Source organism: Saccopteryx leptura, chromosome 5, assembly GCF_036850995.1.
Source record: "Saccopteryx leptura isolate mSacLep1 chromosome 5, mSacLep1_pri_phased_curated, whole genome shotgun sequence".
Classification (NCBI taxonomy): Eukaryota; Metazoa; Chordata; class Mammalia; order Chiroptera; family Emballonuridae; genus Saccopteryx; species Saccopteryx leptura.
In genome coordinates, this window is record NC_089507.1 from 37,354,407 (window position 1) to 37,380,942 (window position 26,536).

At 42.7% G+C, this 26,536-nt stretch overlaps 1 protein-coding gene across 3 annotated transcripts in view; it reads right to left on the minus strand.

Annotated features, from left to right (window-relative positions):
* Positions 1 to 26,536, minus strand: part of LNX1 (ligand of numb-protein X 1) — a 170,625-nt gene that overhangs the window by 7,542 nt on the left and 136,547 nt on the right. For all 3 annotated transcript variants that reach the window (XM_066387195.1, XM_066387196.1, XM_066387197.1), the window contains 5 exons: positions 24,985 to 25,226; positions 24,297 to 24,449; positions 21,181 to 21,383; positions 18,497 to 18,868; positions 5,817 to 5,951 (listed from right to left, as the gene is read on the minus strand). In XM_066387195.1, coding sequence (XP_066243292.1) covers positions 5,817 to 5,951; positions 18,497 to 18,868; positions 21,181 to 21,383; positions 24,297 to 24,449; positions 24,985 to 25,226 — 1,105 coding nt within the window. The remainder of the gene's footprint in view (positions 1 to 5,816; positions 5,952 to 18,496; positions 18,869 to 21,180; positions 21,384 to 24,296; positions 24,450 to 24,984; positions 25,227 to 26,536) is intronic.

The window sequence follows — 26,536 nt, forward strand, 5'->3', positions numbered from 1 at the left end:
ACAGAGAAAGACATGCATGTAGAGAACCTTGCTTTGCCCCCCACCCTCGGCAACGTTATAGTATTCCAAATTCCATAGGCTGACTCAGAGGAAGTCTACGTTTTAAACCGGACCAGTAAAAATGGAAGGTGGAACAGATTGGAGACCACTGGAGAAACAGCATACGTGCACTGTACTCAAAATTTTCAAGTGATTCATTCATTCCTGACAAGTAGTGAGTCAACATTTCATAAAATTCTTGTCATTCATGAATATCAGGAATTTTTTCTAAGTTAAAAACGTAACCATATTTTAATTAAAAAGTACCAGTTTGATTTATGCAGGCAACCAATTATAGAAACTCAAAGAAAAATAATTGCCTTCATAGCTCTTATGACTAAAAACTCACCAATATCTAGATCCCCCCCCAAAGTGGCATCTTGACTCTTTCTTACTTGAGCTTTCTAAAGAGTATGCAGTCAGTTGTACTTTCTCATTATATAAAAATATATATAAATATAAAATACAAATATATACTATACATATTGTATCATATATAACTGTAGACCAACGTTTGAAAATCAAATTAAGAAAACTTATTTTGATGGAACAGCAGTAGATGAAAAAGGTGCAAAGCTATATGTTTTATTTTGAAATATATAATAAGACAGAGTTTGGGGCACTGTTTATCAATGAATACATATCAATATATACTTATCCAAAAATGTCTTCTCCCTGCTGGCGCGGGGAACTAAGACTAGGTGTGTACACTGCAAATAAGTATAACACTTGATCAAATCTCAAAGAAGTCTTTGCCTCAAAACATAGCTTCCAGTTGTACCTAAGGAAAGAAAACTTAACGACTGAGAGCTGTCATAGGGAATGGGGAGAGGGGGCTGGGTGAAAGAAAGGGATTAAACAAAGAAAAAGAAAATTTACAGACGCAGACAACAGTGTGGGGACTGCAAGCGGGAAAGGGGGCGGAGGAGGGAAGAGGGGGGTAGATGGTGATGGAGGGAGAATTGACTCGGGGTGGTGAACACAATGCACTGCACAGATGATTTAGACTTGCACACCTGGAACCTGTATAATTTTATTAACCAATGTCCCCCAGTAAATTCAATAAAAAAAATAAAAGATTTAAAAACACATCTGATTTTGAAAAATCAAGGTACAGAAACATGTAAGTGTACTGCCTTTTGTTTTTGAAAAAGGAAAATGGGAATTTATATTACTATTTGCATTTTCATAAAGAAACTGGAAGAAAAGGTGATTTCATGGAGTTAGGTGAACCTGTAGATGAGAGAAGGTGACAGACTTAGCATATCCTTTCTACGTGAGTCCTGTATGTATGTTATCTATCCAACAAATCAATTTATAATTCAACAGGCTTCTATAAATCTGATGGTTGACATCACACAAAACTTTTACCTGCGTGCACAGGGTCAATTTTAAATGCTTCATTATGAAGCAAGATGAGCCTAGGCTTTTGTGCATGTATTATCTCATGATTTCCTTTGGTTTTAAGTTACTCACGTCTGTTTTAATGGCCTTACTGTACACAGTATGGCCTATTACTGTATCTCTAGTACTGAACAGAGCATTTAGCACATTGATGGTAAGTACATGTTTGTTGAATAAATGGGTGGATAAATTGCCAATTGTCACAAATCATTTTTTGTAGTAACAGAGTAATAAATCAGAAATTATGAATAATTATGGTAAGGTATATGTTACAATTATTACTTGTAAGGTCTGGATTGTGTTATCTAAATCCCAGAACCTTGAATATAATGGTTATCAGATGCGGGTTATAAAACTGAAATGGGACTTTTCTTCAGAGAAAAACTTCAAAATAAGACAAATAAGTAATAGTCCTAGCACTCTAGCTGAGGCCAAGGAGTAGATTTAGAGGGGCTCTCAAGATCCATTCCCTGTACATAACTCTTCCCTCTGAAAAGCAATTAGATGCAGGACGTCTCTTCCTTTAATCACAAACATCTCTCAAAAGAACCCCACTTGGAGATGCAGGCGGTTCTGAAATGCCCCCAATTTGGCAAGAGTTCTAAACCCGGAGACTCCTACTCTCTGCCCTGTTGCGTTAGCTCCTTCCTGGGGGTATCCATAAAGCATTACTCCTGATGTTCTCCGAGAAGGACTTCATTTCATTATTTCCACATGTGGACGGGGATTAAGGGTAGCTGATCAATCTCCCAAGGTGCTGTCTAAAACACAGTATGGAATATTCTGGAAAACAAATACATCTCACACACACTATCTCATTCTTGAACAGCTGCCTAATACCTCATGTCGGTATGTTATATCCCCCATTGATGATAGGTTGTTTGCCATCTGCAAAATTAAACAGGGACACTGAACATCCTTAGATACACATATCTTGTGCAGTCAGGTAAACGATTTCTCTAGGCTAATGTTCTAGAATTACAATGGCAAAATCAAAGAGCCTGGGGCATTTTACATTTTTTAGATATTGATAAATTACCTTTGAAATGGTTCTATCATTTATAATCTTACCAATACATTCTGAAAAGGGTGATTTCTCACAATTCTGCCAATACTAGGCTTTTATCAATCTTTATAATATTTTCCCAGGAAAACAAAGATTCCAATAATTTAAGTGCCTTTCTTTGTAGTAAGTCTGAACATCTTTTATTGTTATTTGGGTTTCTAAAAGTAATTAGCTTATGAGATTTGTTATAAGGTGATCACTCAAGCTCCCTCTGACTTCATCTATCAAATGGGGAAGAATGCCCTTGTACTGTAAAGCTGTGGCTAAAAGAAATGTAATCTAATGGGATATAGGGCTTCTACCCAAGAATACTTTGGTTTAAAACAACAACAACAAAAAACTGTTACAGAATTCATTTGAAAGTAGCAAAATTAAATATGAAATATTCCAGAAGTTATACTGGCTTCACTTTTGCCACTATAGTTAATGGGAATTCATGAAGCTTTAATTATTTTCTTGTGAGTAAATATTCCTTGAATATTATACCAATTGGCCAGATATACCTTTAGGGAAAAGAAGGAAATATTTGTTTTCTACTTAAATAGGTCAGGGCAGGCAAACCGAGGCTCAACAGTTTACAATATCTGACCAGTGAGGCAGAGGCGACAGAAGGAATGTTGGGACCCCAAACCCAGGATGTCGGACTCGAAGTCTGCGTTCTCCCCACTATGCTCTTTTGCTTATAGAGCTAATATGTAAACACATGATCTAAATGAATTTATCAATTTTCAGTTGTTTAACCCACATGTGAGAATCAATCACCCAATTTTTCCAGAAAGAGTTTTAGTTCATTGACTAGAGAACTCAACCCAAATCAAATCTGTCAAATGAAACACATGGCATACACGATTTGAGCGCAGAAAGTTTTGTCCTCCTGGCTGCAGAGACATGTTATTTGTATTTTTAGATGCAAGTTCCTGAAGAGCAGAGCCTTCTTTCCCTTCCTTGTCTTACCAAGTGGCTTTTCTGCACTGAGCAAACATGTGCTTCATGGAGCAACTTCGGGCCCGACAGACACAAGTGGACTGCCCCAAATGAGAAATGTGCCTGTGCGTCCCTGTGCTGTGTCTCCCCCAGCACTCGCCTTCCCCACAGGGACACCCATGCCGGAATGGAAAATCTCAAATGCTCCCACAAACCCTCCGTAACCAGACTTGTTTGACTTGGGTTGGGAGAGGAGAGTTAAATACAACAGATCTTTTCTGTCTGTTCTCCCCACGCCCCGACCCTACTTTGGAGACTTCAGGATGCTTCCTAATGTTTAAAACTTGATTTATGATGAAATAGTTGAAGCTGATTAAAATATATCAGGGGTACTTGTACCCTTCAACTAGACCACTCAACCATAAATATATGTGATACAATATTTGCTTTGGATTTTTAAAAACCATGTTAGACACAAAGTATAAAGATGAACATAACCTGCCCATATACGTTGTGCAACCCAGTGTCACACACGTTCCAGGAACAGTTGAAGTCCCTCTCTGATTCTCTCTAGTCACATTCCCTTTCCTCTCCCACAGAGGTAACCACACTCCTAAATTTGGTGCCTAGAATTCTTTAAGTTCTCAATTTGCTAAAAACATCGCTGTCTCACAAATCTTGGTTTGCTTTCTTTGGTATTTCTTTGAGTAACTTCCTGCTTTCAAAAGACACATTGTTTCCTAAACAAACTACAGCTTTAGTAGGATCATAAAAAACTAATCATCAAAGGGCCATGTGTCTTTGTTTCATTTCAAATATGTCACTTTGTGTGTTGTGAGAGAGAGAGAGCATTTCAGAAGGCAGATAGAACTATAAATTGAAATGAAAATAATTATAATTTCTACTAGGCCAGTTTGTTATATATGTTTTCCAGGGATTGAACACAAAGAGAAGGTGGCAACAAACATTTGACCAGATCATCCTGGCTCCTTCCATGATTCATGATTAGGTGGAAGGGATTATAAAGAAGTTGCTGGTGGAAGCTTTATTCTTACTGGTTCAATGAGCTAGAATATAATATGGTCTAGCTAATTCACCAATAATCAGTTAATTAGATTAAAACTGTAATTAAGAGAATGAACTCGTTTTCTATTAATAAGCAGCATTAGTTTAATTTAAGCACACTAAGAGTATTTATTAGGACAAAGACACCTGGAGTCCTTATTCAGAAAATGTTTTAGCAGGAGATACTTGGTCTGTTGAGATTGCTTATTATAAATAAGCCTGGAATTTACGGATTTATGGAGCATGGCTGGCTGGCTGGTGAAAGGGGAAGGGGTGTGGCCTTGCAGGCTGTGTAATTAATAGCATACAGAGTAGACATGTTCCAAAGCCAAAATGTTGAGTACTGTTTCTATGTGCATTGCTCAAAAAATCAAACTCATGAGTTACTCCATACTGAAACATAGCCTGACGTGGTACGCAGGCATTCCCTCATCTGATTCAGGAAGAAGGGACTGCCTGTGGGGTTTGTTTTCTGTTTATTTTAGTTACAAGGGATTTAATGAAACCAGATCCCAGAAGAAATGATGGCTAGAAACTCATCACCATCACAAGAAGATGCCAAGCCAGGGCTATAGGACTCAATTTAGCCTAAGCAAGGTGTATTGCTTGGACACCCATCCCAATGGAGAGGTTATAGCATTGCCTCTAAGACTGGCCACAGACAGAAGCAGAAATTGGGCTGAGTCACCTCATTTAAAGAGAGGCTGCAAATTGCTGACCTGAGGATGCATTCTGTCTACAGATATGTTCTGCTTCGTCCACAGTTTGTAAATCGTTTTCTGGATTTAAATTCCATAAGATAGGACATGTGTGTGTTCTTGGGTGTGCCCCAACCCCCACCGTGTCCTAATGTTACGTGAACTTCAAGTGTTTATATTATTTTTCTGGGTCCTTCTACAAAAAATAAACATGCTAAATATAGCAAGGGAACTGTTAATATTCAAACAGACTAGGAACTTTAAAATCCAGAAGCCAAGCAAACCTCTTGTTTCATTTTAAAGCGAACAACAACAAAAAAATCCTTATACAAAATGACTTGAAAAAAACATGACATGTATTTGGCTTAGACTAGAATTTAGGTCTCCATATGCGGTGTGCAAAAGCAGGTTTTTCTCCACCCTTTGTGCTGCTTAGATGGGAGACACCTGTTATCCCACCAGGTCTTAAAGATGGGACTTTGGGCTTTTAGCTTTGCAAGGTAAGTCACATCATGTTTAAGTGATAAAGTCCAGAGATGATACTTAGAAACGTTAAAGTGTGCATCCTTCCCAAGAAATAGCTCCCACAGAAGCAGTGGACATGCTCTGCTGGGCCTCACCTTGGGACTGCTGCTCCTGTCCTCTGGCCCTGGGGACCGGCTGCCGTTGCTGTCCCAGCCGGCTTCCCGGAAGATGTCAGGACTCTGCTGACGAACCTGGCGGGACACGACGAGGTGAATGCGCCTCTCACTGGCCTGGGATAAGACACAGGTGTTAGCCACGCAGAGCTTCCCTCCCAGGCATCCACCCCGGGGCTTTACCTTTTTTATGGGAAAAAAAAGTGGTTTCTAGTATCTTTCATGGCAGTGTCCACCTAGTAATTTGTCAAGAACACAGAGTTATTTCCTTTATCTTTTTTTCTCTTCCTTTTTCTCATTTTTCCAAGTGAGAGGAGGAGAGATAGACTCCTGCATGTGCCCCAACTGGGATGCATCTGGCAATTCCCAGCAGGGGCTGATGCTCTGCCCATCTGGGGCCCTTGTTAGGCAACTGAGCTATCTTTAGCACCTGAGGTGGAGGCTCCACGGAGCCATCCTCAGTGCCCAGGGCCAATGCACTTGAACCAATCGAGCCATAGCTGTGGGAGGAAAAAAAAAGAGAAAGGGAGGAGGGCAAGGGGTGGAGAAGCAGATAGTCGCTTCTTCTGTTTGCCTGGGAATCGAACCTGGTATTTATACATACCAGGCCAATGCTTTACCACTGAGTCAAGCAGCCAGGGCTATTTCCTTTGTCTTCTTCCAATGGATGGCTCTACTGTACACAATCTAAAATATTGTCTGAAAAACTGCAGAAGAATCGGGTGTACAATGTAAAGTAGCAGCCAGTAGAATCCCAGGCCAAAGGTCTAAGACCCAAGGTAAACAACAAAGCAGAAGAAGTGGAGTGAGTGGCAGTGATGGTACCACTGTAGGAAAAGAAATTCTGCATCTGATGGTTTCAAGCATTTGAGTATCAGAAAAGATGAGCCCGTCTGACTACAGGGATGAATCAGTAGATTCTAACACAGCCTGATCAAAGGCCTTTGCCTTGATCCTTTATTTTTTTATGTTATGACCATTAATTCTGACTACTATCCCTCTCTGCTATGCATGTTGATACTTGGACAAAGCAATACAAATAGCAAACCTATTGCTTATCTTAAGGCCCATTCCACACCATAAATTTACAGATTGGCTTTCTGCCACAGATGAGTTTCACGTGTGTTTGAGAGCATACATCATTATTCCAGAACTGCTGATTACTGAGGCTCCAGATTTGTAGGATAGTTAGATTAGACGTTGGACCTGAGAAACGCACATGAACGGGGCTCCCTTGACAGCCCCTGGTGAGTAGCTACTTGAGCTCCCCCATGGCTCTAGTAAATGCTAACAGTGGCTGGGCTGTGCTAGATTGGATTAGAAAGGCCCCCTTCCAAATCTAGATCTGAGGACAAGGAAAGTGGTGGAGAGAGGAGTTAAGTTCTACATTTTCTTTTCTTCCTCCCATCCGCTGATCACTCCCAGACACAGCAGGGCTGGACACTTGTGTGCCTGCCTTCTTATGTCGCAGGCATGGTCGTCAGACCATGAACAAGTCAGGTCATGAAAGGAGGCCGTGGAAAGTGTGTGTTCCTCTCCATGAGCTTGGAAAACGGGAGCTGAGCTGTTTCCCTCCTCTCGGCATCTTCCTCTCCACAGCATACAGCTCACCCCCACTCTCAGGGGCTAGGACCTTGTTTTTAAAACCTTAAGCCGCCACCAATGAAATCAGATCCCCACTTCTGTCCAATACTAATCAGCCCAAACCTTCATGACTTTGCATTCTTAACATTAATACACACCTCTCCTGAGGACTTTCTTAAAACTTAGGGGTCATCAAATGGGTGGCTGTTCATTAGATAAACTTTTCAAAGCAACTGCTACAGCATGTCTACAGTGTGTCTGTCGTCAACACCACATGCATTTAGAAGATCCTACCAAACAGGACTCAGAAGGCAAAGTCAGGTTCGTCGCTCATTTTCCTTCACGTAAAGCCGGCCACCACATCTGCTGATCTACCGAGTCAGGGGTACTCGCCCTTTCTCTGCTCCTTCTCCTATCCCACAACCCCTGGTGGGGTTGTTTTTTTGTTGTTGTTGTTTTATCACATATGAAGTCTGTGTCAGAACAGAACAAAAATAACAGGCCCAGGAAACAGTAACGAAGCAGCAGGCTGACACAAAGAACTATGGCATTAGTCAACTAAATTCAATTCTTGGAAGAGTATTTCATAATCACTGTCTCTTTATACCGTAAGCCCCACTTATCTTAAAGAGGCTATCTCTCAGAACCTTCTGAAACAAAAATTATTGAGATAAAAAGTGGCAAGCATTCAAGTCCAAACTTCAATGGCCGAGCCTAGATCTGCTTATCTGCAGGGAAACTCCGATGTTTTGAAGGATCGGGCAGCAGCTTTGTCTCTAGGCCAGCACATTGCATCCCATTCACTTTGGACCAGGAACATGACCTAGCCACCTCATAAACGCTGAGAAAATCCGACACTTACATGTGGAATCAACTTGCCAGGCAAAATCCAAAATGTCAAGGAACGGCCTCCAAGAGTTATTTAATTCACACTTTCCAGCACAAATCTCTCACTGATTTTCAAATACTGACTTCAGTATTAAGATGTTGGCAGGAAGAACACTCTAATAAATAACCCTGGTATCAATTTACGTGAAAATAAATTCCCTGCAAGGACTGGGGGGGGGGGGGGTGCGTTGCTCTCACCAGCCACCTTATAAATTGCTCTCGGGGAGACTCTATCTGATGCACTTTCTTTCCGAGCTTTTGAAGTGGAAGGTGGAAAATGGGCTAATGTGTTTGTCCTGGCTCCATCTCTCAGGAACAGCTGGATTCTGTGTCGAGAAACAGCCCTTAGCATCAGTCTTTCTTTCCACAGAGGTGAGTCGGTGTGAACGGGGAGTGAGTGTGAGAGGTGGGGGAAGGGGAGGCACAGAGAGACTGAATGAAGGAGAGAATGATAGAAACTTGTTTGTTTCATCCTCACAGAAACATGTGCCAGGGAGACGGGCACAGCAGCACTGATGCTGGAAGAGCATGTTAGGTGGAGGGTAGGGCAGCTTCCTCTTGCATCTTGGGGGATTGCAATATGAATGAAAGGACTGTTTAACAATTGTGGCTCAAGTAAACAAGGTGAGAGCTAGATTCTTTTCACTTGAAGTTTCCTCTCTCCCTTCAGCATCCTCCATTTTGCTCCAGACAAACTCTGGACAGTGTGGTTACAAGTTGGTAACCACACTGATTGCTTTAACTTATACTCCTTTCTCTTCCAAGAGTCCAAGCATTCAACTCCCTCTCTCCTTCCTACAAGTCAAAGAGAAGAGATTCCGATGGCATCCATATTCTCTCTTGTGGACTTCAGCTTGTTGTAACCATTCTGTCCCCATAGTTGACATATGCCACCTCTGGGCCAGGCACTTCTCTAATAGCCCTGGGGACATGGCCCCTGCCCTCTGGAGCTTGTTCCAACTTCAGGGACAGTCAGAAACGGGTGCCACCAGAGAGAGATGGGTAACACATATTAGAGCTTCCAGAGGTAGAACCAATTACTTACTTCTATGTGAAAAAATAGGAAAATCCTAAATGTCAGAGAAAGTCAGAGGGTTAATAATTGAGGATTGTTTTTCATGGAAAAGTTTATTTTGTGTTGTTCTGTTAAACGTCTGTTTTTCTCTAAGCATTTGAGACTTGATTAAAAACTGCCAATAATATTTATATGATGAGAGTAAGTGGAGGCCACTGAAGGGAACCCTAGTCTGGCAGCCTCATTTGTATTTAGCCCACTTTAAAATAATATAAAATTCCATCCCTAGCAGTTGGACGGAGGAGTCTGGGAATGCCTTGTTCCATCATGTTCAGACTGGAAACTGCTCTTTTTCCTACAAAACTGATATGGCTAAAAAGAACTGCTCCAATTGTCAGAATGCAACATGGACCAGAAACTTCACCGAACAGAACAATGAAAATCAAAGAGGCTACTGCACAAGGAGCCAAGAGAAGCATAGCACAGAACCAGTTATTGGAGTAGAGGGGTCCTTCTGTCCTGGCATTATCTGGGCCCATGTGGTGGCTGAGAGGGTCACCATTAAAAAGGCAGAGCAAGAGCAGACAGAGTACCTGTACGTCAAGGTGTAAATTTCTCACCTAGCCAAAGGCTAGGAGTTAAACCAAATGACTTATAGCACTTGCTACTTTAAAAAATATATATGCACATGCTTAAATAAAATGTTTGATAAACTGTATGCAATTTATGTGGTAAACTGTATGCAATGCATATGTAAACTGTATGCATTCATTGTGTTTCTTATGTTAGATTTATCAAGTATCAAGTTAAGAGTCACCACATTCACCACTCTATGCCCCTGGGTTTTATTCTATAGAAACACCTGAAAGAGAAAAACTCTACACTGACCACTGGGCATGGAGACTGTGCTGCTCAGAGCAGGTAGGCCATACACACAGCACCTTTTATAAGACAGTGTGGGCCCACGGAGACCCACGCTCGACTGGGTGGCTCTCCTGTTACAGAGATGAGTGAGAGGTATAGTTGAATTTACAATAACATAAGCTTACTGAGCTTATCTCTCTAGTTAGCATTTCATCCATTGACATCAGAGGTTTTAATGACTATTAATATATTTTTTCTTTTTTTTTGGCAGAGACAGAGTTAGAAAGAGGGACAGATAGGGACAGACAGGAAGGGAGAGAGATGAGAAGAATCAATTCCTGGTTGTGGCACCTTAGTTGTTCATTGATTGCTTTCTCATATGTGCCTTGACTGTGGGGCTACAGCAGAGCAAGAGAGCTCTTGCTCAAGCCAGTGACTATGGGGTCATGTCCATGATCCCATGCTCAAGCCAGAGACACTGTGCTCAAGTTGGCAACCTCTGGGTTTTGAACCTGGGTCCTCCGCATCCCAGTCCAACGTTCCATCCACTGCACCATCACCTGATCAGACTTTAATGACTATGTCTTTTAAAAATTAATAAATAAAATAAAACTCATTCTGTGTCTGCATACCATACTGGTTTTTTCCCCATGAATCCAAAGTGAGACAATTTTCAACATATACTTGTGAGGATGATTCTTTCTACACTGTCCAGGTTGCCCCCACTTTAGTTTCCCTTCCAGCAGCTGCTCAGTATCATTCTCAGTTCATCCATCCTGTGCTCACAATGACCTGGGAATTACGGAGAGCTGGTTCCACAGTTATTTAATAAAAAGTCACAGATACAGAAGGGATGTCAGACATCATCTAATCCAGTGGTAGTCAACCTGGTCCCTACCAGGTGGTGGGTGGTAACGGAGCAACCAAAGTATAAGTAAAAAGATATACTTAACTATAGTAAGTTGTTTTTATAAAGATTTATTCTGCCAAACAGCGAAAATCCAACATAAAGTACTTGGTAAGTAATTATTATTATATGCTTTAACTTGCTGTAATTCTGCTTTATAAATTTTATAAAGTAAAGTTACTTCCCTACTTTATAAATCACCATTACTGTGGAACCGGTGAGTGGTTAGAAAATGTTACTACTAACAGAGATACAAAAGTGGGTGGTAGGTATAAAAAGGTTGGCTACCACTGATCTAATCCAACATTTTCCCTGCTTCCATTTCCCTTCCATTTCCTTGAATGTTGTCACCCCATTCATGCCTCAGTGCCTCAGTGACAGTGAACTCACTGTGTCTCAAGGCAGTCCAGGCCATTTTAGATAGCACTAATTAGAAAGTTTGTCCTCAGGTTGAGCTTAAATTGGCCATTCTCTTGCCAGCTCATTGGTTCTAGCCATGCCCTCGGGTAACCTCAGATTGATTTCCACATGACAACCCTACTTAAAGATAACTCTCATCGCTGCCTTCCCTTATCATTTCTCCTTCTGAGGTCAAATATTCCTTGTGTCTTCAAAATTTAATATACTTTCAAGTCATCTCAAAACCTTGATGAACTCTGGACTTACTCCAATAACAACAGAATTGGAACTAGAAAATGAATTCTAGTCTGACCAGCACAGAATAGGGCATTTTTTCTTTTTTCTTTTTTCTTTTTCTTGCTGGTGGACCAGCTGCACCCAAGACCTCATTGGTAGAGTTCCCATTTTACCATTTCATATGTGCACAGGGGATTGTCTCTGTGTTCTGTGAAGTCAAGAGGTCCACAGATGTGTGTCTTCATCATTACTGACCAACTGAAAGATGACAGTGAGATTCCCAGACCCCCACTACATTGTAGCATGCAGCCTTGCTCTGAGATTTCCTATGGCACAAAGACCCTTTTTGGCAAACACAGACACCAGGATGTTGACCCAGATGAACAGGGTCACCAATTGATATGCTAGAAAAACACTTAAGTCATCAGTTATTCCTGGTGAGGTGGCAACATACTACACAAGGAGGTACAGAAACAAAGTCCTTACCCTAACTCTCCTTCCAGTGAGCAAGGGAACTGCTGAGAAACAAAAGTACCTCTCACTGAGCAAAAAGTCAGGGATTCTAAAAACACAAATCCAGCATGAGCTAACGGTGCACTGTAAGCGGATATCGCTCCCTGTAAAATGAACATCATGAAAGCAAGTATGGTGTATGGCGACTTGTTCACCATTGAAACTTCAGCACAGTGCCTGGCACATTTAGAAAGAATTTGTATCTTCTGCCGGAGAGGCAGCAGCTACTATAGCGAGCTAAGAGCAACCAGAGCCCAGCAAAGGGAAAAGGGTACTAGGGAGGCTCTGAGGAAGGAGGTCAACGGGATTTAACCAGGGTAAGAAAAGATCTGACATAGCAGTTTAGTGAATTTCCCCCCACTAGATTCTGGCTCCTTTTTCATCTTTACGTTCGTAGATGCACATATCTTTTAGGGATGAAGAAATGAATGATGATGTTGTTAAAACAGATACAGACAGGATCCTACACATGTCAGTGACATGGTCAAAATAAGAATTTAGTTCTTGAGTCCCTGAATCTGCTGACCACAGAATGACCCAAACAGCTTTTCTTTCTGGTTCCTGGAAGTTACTCCTATGGTCAGTTCTCTCCCATGGAAGAAGAAGGTGCAAGTGGGGAAGATGTAGGTTGGAGAAAGGCAGTGAAGTTTCAAGATCCCCTCATATTTGCAGTGTGTATCTTTGATGGGATTCGCTTCCAATATTCTAAGCTGTACAGTTTAAGTCATGTTTCAATACGAATGCATGGAATTTGGAGCTCCGTGTAAAAACCATTAGGACTATAAGAATTCAACTCAGAAGAAATGTTTTTTAGAATTGATGTATTAAGTCTATGAGCCTTAAATTTGCTATAATACCACGCTAAGAAAATTGGTTTAAAGGCATTTGATTCTGTATTAGTTGTGCTAATGTGTAAAAAGCACAGCGATCTATCAGGTCTTACTTCACTGACAATTCTTACTGGCTCCAGCGAACAACAGTGCTGCCCCTTTTCCAGTTTTGCACTGAAACTCATGAGCTGGAATCGCGTATTTAGAACAAAAGTCGGTAACGTGAATAGTGCATTACAGAGGGTCTTTGGGTTACGACACAGTTCTGTTCCTAGGATGTGATGTAACTCGAATTTTGGTGTTAGTTGAAACACACCCTAGCCGAACACAAATGGAACACTTGTGCTTTTAACAGTAGAAAATGGCCTAGGTCAGCATGCTGGGGGATCCCAAGACCCTCACTAATATGCTGCGTTACTGTGTATTCTTCTGCTGCACAACCAAACTAGTTCACCCATGTAGTCCGTAAGTACAATGCTGGAACACGCGTCTCAATTGTTTTTTTAGTTTTTATGAAAGTGAGTGTTGTAAACTCAAAACATCCTATGTTGAGACTGCCGTAACCCGAGGATCCCCGGTATTAGTTTCTGGCTCTGTCTAAAGGCCAATCACTTTCCATTTAAAAATTTGAAGAGCTTGGATGTCAGTTCTTTGAAGAGAGCTTTTCCTTTAAATATGAAGTCATGCGGTGTGGGGGGGGGGCACACATATGTCAGTATGAATGAAAACCAATCTTATCACCACCTCTTCAACTGGCTTTGAATTATTTTAGTTTTTGCACTGAGTCTGGAAGTTGCCTAGGGAAAAAAAGCACAAAAGGGGTACTCAAAATTTGAAATTCATGATGACTTTCTTCATCTACTGAATGTGTATATTTGAACTAAATAAATATGAACTCACTGAGAACATCTCAAAATAGGCACAACTCTCAGGCTAAACCACTCTCATACTGAGTGTTGGATACATATCTGCTGAATGGCCAAGGTTTGGAATGTTCACATGTCTTTTTGTCTCTAGCATCTCAAATCCTTAGTCCATATTTCTTTGTTCTCTCATTGTAGGTATGACACCAGACAGTTCCACAAAGTCATCTCTTTCACACAGTTATTCTAGCCATGGTTCTCAAAAACCTTAAATTGACAGAGAAAAATAAAGTTGTACTAAGTTCTAAATAAATTCACTGCCCCATAGTTGAAGCTCCCATCTCCTTAGATTTCTCCTCTTCAGGAGCCTCTCAACATCTCTGATTCTGGGCTCCGGCACCCAGGGCAGCTGCTGAGTAAGCTGAGGTTAGACCTCCACATCTGTAAAGCTGGTCAAATTTAAAACAGTTGTGGCTTTTCTGTAATAACTTTTCCCTGAAATCATGTAGAGAGAGGCAGAGTGAGTGGTACTGTGGGAGAAAACATAACCAAAGGACATGTTGTCTGGGAATTTCTCTGTAAGGTAACTATGATTCATGGAGTAGGTACAAGGGCAATACAGCCACGGACTGGTTGGGAACTTGAGTTGTAACCTTTGAGGGTATTTAGTGTAATGTTCCCAGCCTGGTGTGTGTTACAAGTATCACATAAATAAAATCCACTCCTGAGATTGCTTAACTGGGTTTTCCCAGCCTTCTATTTTTTTCCATTTTATTTCCAACTAGCTTTGCCCATTTTTTTAATTTTTATTTCTCCTTCCCTGCTTATAAAGCACGTTGGCTTTGTTTAGTAAGCAGAAGAATCTTTTAGGAAGTCCCACTGTTAGGCAAGATTTCATAAATTAACTTTCTCAGGGAAAAAGAATGTTTTTCCTCTTCTGTTACTAATCTACAAAAGTAGCATGCCATATTCAATCCTATGTAGAATGCCAAAGTTTTCCAAATGACATGAGTAAGGGAGTTTTTTGTTTTGCCTGTTGCAAAGTGCAGTTGGCAGGCACTCTAGAATGAATGCAAGTTGCACTGATCGACCTGCAGAGGGCGTTAACAAGTGTAACAATAACAAAAAATTGATGAACAGCTAAAAGCCTAGTTTTTAAAGAGAAAATAATCATGTTTAGAGTGCAATTTCTTCCTGATGAAAAAACAGCAAGGACTATTTCCTTTTTTCATAGGTTAATGTTTTCATAAACATTGCCTATTTTCTGCCTCACCCAGCAATACGTACAGGCAGGAATAATCTACTTCGTGCTGGCTTGATTGTGTTTGAGATCAGAAATGGGAATGTGTTCCAAACTCTATGGGCCAGGAACTGTGTCAGTGTTGTCTCCTATTGTACCACCCACCTCTCAGCACATAGAAGGTTCTCAGCCAATAATAATGGAACAAATTCAAGTGGACAAAAATAGAGATGCTATCTTAGGGACAAATAGCATATAAAAGTATATCTGGCACTTGTTATTTGGTAAATGGTTTAACAAAAAAAAAATCCCTATGAGATGGAATATTTAAATTATATTTTTAATAATTTAAATTTTTAAAATTTGACTCACTTTATATATTCAACAAATATATATATGGAATGTCTACAAATGCCAGGCATTTCTCTAAGTGCTTGAGATATAATCCTATACTGTACTATACTTTATTTAACTGGCAGGTAATAATAATTAGTTGATAGAAAACAAAGCAGATTAGAGGATACAGAATTGGGAGCAGATGCTATTTAAAGTGGGATTGTCAGAGGTGGCATTTGAGAAGAGATCTGAAAGAAGTGTGGGAGTGAGTCACAGAGCTATTTGGAAGAGTGTTCCAGTCAGAGGGACAGTAAGAATACTGTAGTCCTCAGGTGAAGAAGTTTTTGAAAAGTCAGAAGAGTAGTAAGACAGCAAAGTGACAGCTAGGAAGTAAAGTTTGGAGACATAACTAGAAGCCAAACTATGTACGGCTTTGGAGGCCAGTGCTGGGTTTTAGAATTTTTAATCTACGTGTCTTGGGAAGCATCAGAGAGCTGAGTGCAAGAGAGGGACATGATGGCACTGACTTTGCAAAGCGGTCATTCTAACTGCTGTGTGAAGAGCACAGGGAGAGGATTGAGAGTGGAAGCAAGAAGACAGTGAGGAGGTTCCTGCAGTGGCCAGACCAAAGCTGATGGTGGCCTGACTGATGGAAACCATGGAAGTGGTGAGAAATGGGTTGTGGAAAGGGGATGTTAAAAAGAGTAAAAGCCCTGGCCAGCTGGCTCAGTGGTAGAGCGGTTGGCCCAGTGTGTGGATGTATCAGGCTTGATTCCCAGCCAGGGCACACAGGAGAAGCGCCCATCTGCTTCTCCACCCCTCCCCTTCTTCTTTCTCTCTATCTCTCTCTTCCCCTCCCACAGCCCAGGCTCCAATGGAGTAAAGTTGGCCCGGGTGCTGAGGATGACTCCATGGCCTACGCCTCATGCACTAGAATGGCTCTGGTTGCAGTGGAGCAACATCGCATATGGGCAGATAATTGCCCCCCTGGTCGGCTTGCTGGGTGGATCCCAGTCGAGCGCATGCAAGAGTCTGTCTCTCTGCCTCCCCGCTTCTCACTTCAAAAAAAAAAAAAAAAAAAAAACCCAAAAAAGGGTAAAGATTCTTTTTGGCCCCAGTAACTGGGTAAATGGTGGTGTCATTTTTAGAGACTGGGAAAGACAGAAGGAAGAGCAGATATGACAAGGGCTGGAGTGGAAGAGAGCCAAGGATTCGGTTTTGGACATTAGATTTGAGATGACTTTTAGACATCCACATGGAGAAACAAAGCGGCCGCTGCATATGAGGTATGGTGTTCGGAGAGGTTGGGGCTGGGCATGTGAATTTGGAAAGAGATGGCATAAACTCCAGAAGGGCGATGCCTCTTGTAAGCCTGCTTTTGTTCTCTAGCTATAGGACATCACGCCTCACTGGGAATATCCAGCAGGCTGAGAATCACCTTGGAATTGGGATACCACCAAGAGCCATAGTTCAGGGACCAAGATACAACGTGTGGTTCCTATTCTGGTAGACGGAGCAGTCAGGTAAGTCCCCTTGTCCCCTCTGCCTCAGGTCATCCACATTTAAAATGACAGTATCATCCACAATTTGATTCTTCCCAAAGAAGAGGGATAAGACACGCACAATACTGAAGAGTGTTGCCAACACCCGGAAGAACTCCGTGGCTGGAACCGGAGGGTAGGGAGATTTATTTAAACTTGGATAATCAAGTCTTTGAGGGCAGACTCTGTGTTCTGACTGTCGTCCTCCATGGAACTTGGCACAAGAGTCAGTCAATATTGATGCTAACTCACTATTTTTGAAGTCACTTCAGTCGCTAAATGGAAGCTGACATGATGTGCCAGATCATTGCAAATGCTTCCTAAGACACCTTGCTTCAGGTATTAACCTTTTTTCCTAACAGGCTTTAGGGAAATGTCCTTTTGTGTTGGATGTCTTTAGAGTGACCCTCCTTGCCTCGTCCACCTGGAGAACTTCTGATTCCTCAAAACCCCAGTTCAGGATCTTAATTCTCTGCAGAGTTTCTAGGCCACCTAAGAAAAACTCCTCTCCTTCCTCTGCAGCAGCACAGCGCTTAATGTCTCCACAACAGGACTATCATGCCATATTTAGAAAAATAGTCCACCGCCCCTAAGCCTAAGGGGTCACCCTCTCTCTGTTCTCTGCACCTAACCTAGGGCTAGTCAAGCAGCAGAAACTGAATACATATAGACTCAATGAAGTAAGTGAATGGGTGTGAGAATATAAAACCACAGAGCAAAGCTTGCTGCTTTAAGAATAAAGCTAGAAGCTCAGTGAACATTAGAAAACTCATGACGACTCAACCAAAGTCAACAAAATGCATACTGCGGCTGAATGACACCACATTGCTTAGAAAGTGAATTAATCTGAACCAATGCTGTGCTATGGGAAGCTCTATTGGCCTGAATGATCAATAGTTTATATATCTCTCTTCTTAGAGGACTTCTTCACAAGCTTATACCTGAGTTACTATGGGCTTTCCATGGGGCTTGGATGTAATCTCAGAGAAGGGTCTTAGCCTTAGCCACTCCTATAGTGGTCTCTGTCCACAGGATCACTGGAGGGTGCATGGCACAGCTTCTGATGACAATTGGAACAATGGGATGGCTTGAGTGTGTCTAGAATCTATCTGAATGGCCCTTGGGTCTGCAACTAACGTGCTAGGTACAGGGATGACACAACCTTGCTAACCTAGAGTGATCTGAACCTGGTGAGCTGGCAGTACACAGCCCAGTGTATTGACCTGCATCAGGCTGGATGGCTGGCAAAACCTAAGGAGTGTCCATCACCCCAACATACAGCATTTGTTTGAGTAATGTTCTTACCTGGCCATTCGATCTTGACTCCTCGAAGGGGAGGCACTGTATCTCACATTAGCAGGGACAGGGAAGGTGGTCAGGGTGACGAGCATCCCTGTTCAGGCTGAGGGTTTCTGATCGGGATCTAGGGGAGACCTGGGACCCACCTGGATCAGATGAGCTGCCGTTTCCGGGCTGCCGTATCTGAGGTCATGTCCATTGATGGCCAGCACTCGGTCGTTCTCTTCCAGCTGACCGTGTCGGTCTGCCACACCACCATTCAGCACGTTGAAAATGAACACCCCAGGTTCGTCCACCTTGCGCACCAGTTTTATTCCAAGCTGCTCCTCGGGGCTGCTTTTGTTGAGAATCACGTGGAAGCTGTCATCCCGGGGCCCATAGGTGTCCAGTGCCTGCACATTGTTCCTGCTCCGGAATTTCTGCTCACGCAGCACAGTCAGCCAGAGCACCTGGCACGGCCGCCGCAGGAGGCGCAGGGCGTAGTTGTGACGCACGTTGCTGATGTCCATCCCATTGACCTGGGGGGAGGGGACCCAGCTGTCAGCTCCACCTGCCATGACCCTTCCCAGAAGGCCCAGGACCCCAGAACCATCAGGGCCGTTCACAGAGCCGCTCTGCTCTGTCGCCTTATCCTGTATCCAGATATCTCCATCTTCCAACATTACCCCATACCCTGCCACGAGTGTCACCTGTAACACCTTCCCAGGTCTCTCTTGGCGGGAACTATCTGACTTCCCCCATCCTGACCCAGGCCCTACAATTCATGTAATCCACACTCTCATTTCTGTTGCCAAACTTATTTTTTCAGTTGGAGTGAAGAGAAAAAAAGAAAAAAAGGTATAAAAAGGCAAATAAGAATAGAAAATGTTCCACAGAGCTCCAATGATAAAAGTAAACTGCTGTTCAATTCAAAATGAGGTGACATTTTCTTTCTCAAAGTCCCCAAACGAATTTTTCTCCCTGGGTCACCCATACTGGAACTTCCAGGTCCCACTACTGAGCGTGTGTGTGTGTGTGTGTGTGTGTGTGTGTGTGTGTGTATGAGAGAGAGAGAGAGAGAAAGAATTTTGCAAAGTCTTTGCCTGTGTTCTCAAAAACAACAAAATCTCTGCAGTTTTGAACAAACTGGTGTGAATAGAAGTTTCTCGGCTCTTTCACTGAAGGGCTGGATCACTTTAGGATGCTACTTAAATGTCGTCAAGCTCGACCCTCTCATTTGTGCCTCATTAAAGATCTGTGGGATGGATGCCCACGGGGCTCTCTGGTTTTAATTACCCTGGCTGAGTGGCCCAGCCCTAAGGCTCCAGCCCCTACGGGCAGTCATTGCTCTGAAGAAAACAGTTTCACAGCAGCCCTGTGCTCCTCTGTGCTTACGGAGGGAGGCCCCACAGAACAGAAACAACCTTCTTGAGTTTCTATGGTTTGGTAAGATTTCTCGTACTTGCAGCCAATTGTTCGAGGAGCTGTGCAGTGAGATTTTAAAGGGCCTTCCTTCCTGCAGCATAGAACTGTGGGCTCCCTGCTGCGTCTCTGGGAGGAGGGAAGCTCCCTCCTGCACCGATGAGGCGCAGGGCCTTTGTCCAAGCCCAGGTGAGCTTAAAGACCTCACTCTGATCTGTTGCCTCAGCCTGTGTCTGGTTTCTCTGTCACATCCAGGCCAAGAGAAGGTCAGGGTCGCCTGCTAAACAGTCCTGGCAGCCGTTTCGCCTGCGAGCGCCAGCGAAGGCCGTAGGAATCCGAATGTTTTCTTGTGCAACCCTCCCGGCAGCATAGTCTCCACCAGAGCTGGGAGGATGCCACGAGAAGCACTGCTGATTGCACCCCGGACGGTCCCTTAGTGATGATGGGCCCTGCCTTGAACCCCACCCTCGGAGGCCAGTGGGAATTCCAGTGTTTCTGCGATAAATGCTTTACATTTTCTCTTATTCCAAAGAATAAGGACATCTTGCCAAAGAAACTGCTCATGATGTGGCAGTAGCTGACCCCTCAGTGACCTAGAAGGGGTGGATGAAGCTGTCATCTGAGTATCAGATGGGAAATATATTACCAGGAAGAAATCTTCTGTCACTTTTGGCACATGCTTGACTTTTGTCTGATAAACAACTCTTCCTTTATCCTGTCTCTTCTTTTGAATAAATCCTCCCTAACGTCCTTCCCCTCCACCAAACCTCAGAGGATGGACGGTACTGCCCAAAGCATTCTGTCCACCACCTGTCTCCCTGAATGTCTATGGGTTGGTGGAAATAACTTAGGGATGACTTCTTCCCCCCCCCCCCATGGAGGTCCATTAAGCTACAGGGAGAGCCGTGTGTGAATGTAAGTAGATAAAATATGAAGTGTTCCATTATCTATCTAAAAGCAATTTTGAAAGATATATGCTCTAGTTTTATATTGTTTTATGTAACTGTTACTTAAAGTTAGGAGGAAGGGGTAGAAAGAGAGAGAGAGGAGGAGAAGAAAGAAGGAAGGGGAGACAGACAAATGATAGAGACAGAGAAGTATGTACAACAGAGAGAAATAAGAGGAAAAAATGAGGAAGAAAGATGAGGACAAAGACCTATCTCAATTAAATTATAATTGTCATATTGAGCATATCAACATAGTAATTAAGAAAAGTGACTGCTCTACTTTTATTTTAGTATTTCATCTACCCATCAATTCACCCATCCACCCATCCATCCATCCATTCATCCATCCATCCATCCATCCATCCATCCATCCATCCATCCATCCATCCATCCATTCATCCATCCATCCATCCATCCAGTTAGTTGCTCTGAAGTGCTTTTTATCAAGCCCTTTTCCGTGGCCTCACAGCCATGGTCTCCACCTTTAGTATGATGTCTCCTGGCAGTAGCCGGCCGTCTCTGGCAATCACCCCGTCGTGATAGATGTGTTGGATAATGATGTGGACCAGGGGGGTTTCGCTGCCTCCCACAAGCCTAATGGAGAGGCTTTCATTGGGATCCACTCGATTAATCTTGATGCTGGTAATTTCACCATCTGGAATCAGGTGATACAACCTTGGAAAGACTAAAATGGACAAAGACAGTATTTACTTAAGACGCCCACCCAACGGACATTTCCAACCACTCTTCTTGCCAAACTTTGGTTTCAGCCAAAATAAACTATGCATTGTTCCTCATACATGTTTTCAATTTTCCTTCCTCCATGCCAGCATAAGCTTCTTTGCCTGGAATGATTTTTATTCTAGGCCTAAACCCAATTTTTCCTTCAAAGCCTGCATGAAATGATCCCTTCCAATTAAACTCTGCCCTGATCCCTCATTCCCTGCTCTCTCTAAACATTCCATTTCCCGTAAAACTTTCTTTTCATTTCTCATTGTATTCAATCTTCTATTATTTTTTATGCCCCTTTCTTATATCTCCCACTGAACTCTAAGACCCCCGAAGACATAACTTCTGGCTCTTCTGGCATTCTGTGCACAGATCTCTGCACACAAGAGACTTTAGTCAATATTTGGGTGAACAGGAATGAATGAATGAATGACAGGTCTTTATAGAACAGACTGCAGTTTCATCACTTACTTATCAAGAAACAAAACAAAACACACCTATCTGCCCTCTCAGATCATTTTGAATATTTCTTCCCAGAAGTTCCTGCTTCTCAGGCTTAGGAACTGACCAGTCCTCTCTACCAGACACTGGTCAATAAAGGAACTCAAACAGCTTGATTCGTGATTAAATAAAAGAGTCCCAGGCTTAGTTGGTGGCTTTAAGAGGTTTGGCCCCACTTTGCCAAAATCACTAATTCAGAGCAAGGAGGAGACTCAGAGATCTCTAGGATGGCATTTTCAAACGTGATCTTGAACTGAGGACTCTTTTTTTCCCCACGAAGTATTTCACGCCCTCCCCACCCCATTCCACGGTGCCCACACATTGAAGATCTGCTCTAATTATTGTGCAGTTTGATAGCAAGTCAAACCTTTTTTTGACAAGTGAGGATATTTGAGCCCAGAGAGGGGAAGTGATGAGACTGGATGAAGGTTGCAAACTTAGGTTTCCCTGGAGCCAGGGGTTCACATCCTGGTAACAGTCACACAGGGGACTTGCCCTATAGACCTAGAAGCCAGCAGTAACAACTGGTGCTGTTCCCCACCCGGGTTTGAATGGAAGTATACAGAGGGGACACCATTAAATCGCCGGCCAAGCTAAACCTTGTCTGGTGAGTGAGACACTCAGCTGGAGCTGCTTGAGGCTTGAGTTTGAATGAGGAGGGCAGAAATGCTTCTGTTTCCTGTAGCTACTGACAACCACCTCTGCCCCTCACCTGATTTTTCCTTAATTATGTCATCTGGGAAGATCAAGACCACACGCCTAGTTCTGCATAATGCATTCTTTGTGATTATTATCACAACCCATGACCTTAGTCCATTTTCTCTAATGAACTCTGAGTTCATTCATGAGTACTCAACTTTCTAGGAACAATACAGAAATAACTTTAATTCTTTCTAAGTACTATAAAACATGATAAACAAAGCAATTTAGTGGCCAGAGGAAGCCAGAGACACTATAAATGTGGGTCCTTAACCCCCAGTGGGATTTAATTTACAAGAAGTGACTGGCTTTGCTGTGACCTGTGGGCAGCCATCTTAACCTGTCAGTTCCTGGTGCTAACAGCGCTACGGTGACCGAGTTCAGTTACTGTTTAAACTACACTGATTACATTGAGTAAGATACACCACAAGCATTTGCTGGAACAGGTTTGGTGACAAGGGAATGGAAATTAAAAAAAATTATTTTGAACAAAGAAAGATTTGAAAATAATCAAAGCTGCTGATTTTCTTCCTCTCTTCTCCCTCTCCCCCAGCAGATTTACAAAAACCGTATTCCCAAACCTAAACCACTCAAGGATGTTTGATTTAATAATCTGAGAGGACACACCAATCACACTTGTAAATGATGTTAAATACAGTCACACCAGTTAGACCCTAGTGACTTTAAAGAGTTACATTTTTAAACTGCCAAACATGCGTTGGTCTAGGAAAAAAAAAAGAATTGTATCTTTCTTCACTCAAGGACTTAGTGATATAATGTTATTTACTAAGAGTTCATTATTTTATACTGAGCATTGAGCTAAGGAATTGGTATGAATAGTTTTTTTTTTAGTCCTAAAAATCCTATGAAGTAATAATTATTATCTTTTTTCCTCTAAGGATGATGAAACACTAAAGCTTAGAGCAGCGGTTCTCAACCTGTGGGTCGCGACCCCGGCGGGGGTTGAACAACCAAAACACATGGGTCGCCTAAAGCCATTGGAAAATACATATTTATTCCAATAGCTTTAGGCGATGCCTGTGTTTTGCCCCACCCCCGCCGGGGTCGCGACCTACAGGTTGAGAACCGCTGGCTTAGAGAATTTAAGTAACCTGGCCAGGGCCATGCAGCTGATAAGCAGTAGAGCCAGTCTCTTCACCGATATAAAAAGTATGGCTAAACCAGGTATCACCAGCAGCCTCACTGGAACTTCCGACCTCATCCTGTTCCAGAGTAAGAGCTTCGGGGGGCATCCAAGGAGTCTCTAAGCACCCTGCACCCACGACACGGCTGACACATTCGTCTTTCTGAAACACAGCTCCAACCTCGCAATAGACCATCCATAGTTGGAATAAGAACGAGTAGTTACACAGCATTTACTCTTTGCCAGGCATGGTTCTCCTTTTCATTTATTAACTATAATTATTCTTTGTATGTATTAAGCTAGTACCTGAAGGTGGGCGTTCTAACACCTTTTCCCACACCTATGTAAAAACAGAACAATAATTTGTGCTTGCAATTACGTATGTGAGAAATAGGCTAATCAACGTAAGAAACATGTCCTTAGGAGGAGAGTTGTCACAGAAAGTGAGTGGCGGTCGGGTTGTTATCACCCCCGAAGTCATTCTGGTAGACGAGCCCGTCCCCAGCCTGTGGCGAGTTCATTTACCTTCAGAGGAAGTGGAGTTTTCAGAATTTTCTCTGACCTGGTCAGCTTGGCTGGCAACAACACTTCCACTCTTTGTCCTTCGAAGAACACTCAGAGCTCGATTTATTTTTTTAAATGATCTGCTTCTAACAGAAGATCTCTCGAAGGGCCATGCTGAGAAACAGAGAGAAGGAACAGTCGCTCCACATTCACAGAAATCCTCTTTGAGGCACACATCTGGTAAGATGTACAGCAAAACACGACTGGTAATCACTGCTACGTGGTAGGATGGTAGAATTTGCTTAGGTATAGTTCTAAATTTTTTTTACAGTGAAATTGTATGACTGGTTTAAAAATCTGCTTTTCTTTTGTCCGGGGCTGGGCTGAAGAACAACACCTTTCTGGAGCCGCACAGATGGGAAGGTACCGGCTCTGCGGGGGGTGGGGTGGGGGGAGTGAGTCATTAAGTCTAGTTCCACCCCCTTTCACCAACTCAGATTACACATTTTTTTTTAATGATCTGAAGTACCCGTGGTTTTATTTCACTTTGGAGAATTGGACATTGGGTGGCTGCCAAAACTACTAGAGTGAGTTCTCCTTAAAAAAAACATTTCGAGAACTTTCCATAGGGAATATTCCACAATATTCCTTGCCTTGGACCATCCCAAGGCAAGGAGTCCATTCCAGGACAACCATCCGTTTGACTCACCCCTAGTTCGGTTGCTCCGGCCAAAGTCTGACGGACTGCCTGCTGGCTGACCATCCTCCACCGTGGACACGTAGGCAGGGTTGTCCAGGCCGGGCTCGTCTGTCATTAAGGCAACGGTGGCAGCTGCAGAAACCTCCGGGAAGAGTGTTGTGGCTGTGAGGCTCGCCCAGCTGTCCGGACAGCCATCTTGAGAGCGCCTCTTCCTGTCTTTGGTCAGGCCGTAGTGGGAGGCACCCTTACAGCTGTGACAAAGCCAGGGGACAGGAGAAAAGGCTTCAGCTTGGCTCATTATTCAACCAACCTCTTCACATAGGCATGCTTGCTACTCTCAGAGCTTGATTTGCTCACCCCTAGATCTACCTCCCTTTTTACGTGTACAAACTCAGAGCACACTTGCCAACCAAATGCACTAATTTGAGAAAAATTTTTGAAAGATGCTTATTGAATTCTCTTAGAGCCATCTCTACATTGGTCCCTGGAATGCAAATTTATGAAAGTCGTTGTGGTATCTACAAGACTATGGCCTGAGGCTGGTGATCTTCAACTATTAATTGGACTTGGTAATTCTTTCTTGCTTGTATTTATTTTGACTCTAAAAGCATTTAGTCACATTCACGGTCCTCTCTTTTGGGTTTAGCTCCCAAAGCACTGAACATAAGTACAACGCTCCTCCCAGATTCCGTATTTCACCGTCCATGGAAACAGAGTGGCCACAAGCCACAGGAATTTACTCAGCATGGCCATTTCTGAGAGGCAGACTTGCTAGCTTTCCTTCTGTACATCTGGGCTGGCCACAGAGTGACCAGGACGAGGGTTGGGGACTCCTGCGTGCTAAAAAATTTCATTCATTGTTCTATCTTCTAACACTGGGAGAGTAAAACAACATCTATGGTTGAAAAACAAACATAGTAGTCTGTACCCATTTCCATCCATGTTAAATAGCAGGCCCAAGAGCCAGGAGACCAGGTTTGAGTTGATCTAGGTCCATATATGTGTTATGAATGTACTTTCGTGTACAACTGGGCAAGTTATTTCGGCACTCTGGTAGGGTTTTGGTTAGATAATGGTAGTGATTGAACTATGTCATTGCACTGTGGAGAGGAAGTAGCTGCAGATAGCCACAATAGCTTGCATACTTTTTGTGAGGGCAGAAATTATATGAATAAGCCCCTTTAAGAAGTGGCTATTTGTATATATACTTCTCACAAAAATTAGAAGATATTTTATAATTTTATATTCATTTTTGAAATATCCCCTAATTTTTGTGAGTAGTATATGGTCTTAGTCAAAAGAATGAGAAGCAATGAGCTATTTTAAATAACTCATTTGAGAGCCTATTTAGAGTGATGCCTCAGGTATACAGGTAAGATGCTTGAATGAAAACAGAACCAATCAGCAATCTATAGTCAGTATGCACACAGTATGTATATGGTCCACTGCGATAGAATCACCGCATAGGTGGTACACAGAAGGATCTACTATCCATATCAGAAAAATAATCCTTGCTTTAGAGTTTACCTAGCTGTGTGACCTGGGGCAATTTTGTTAACCT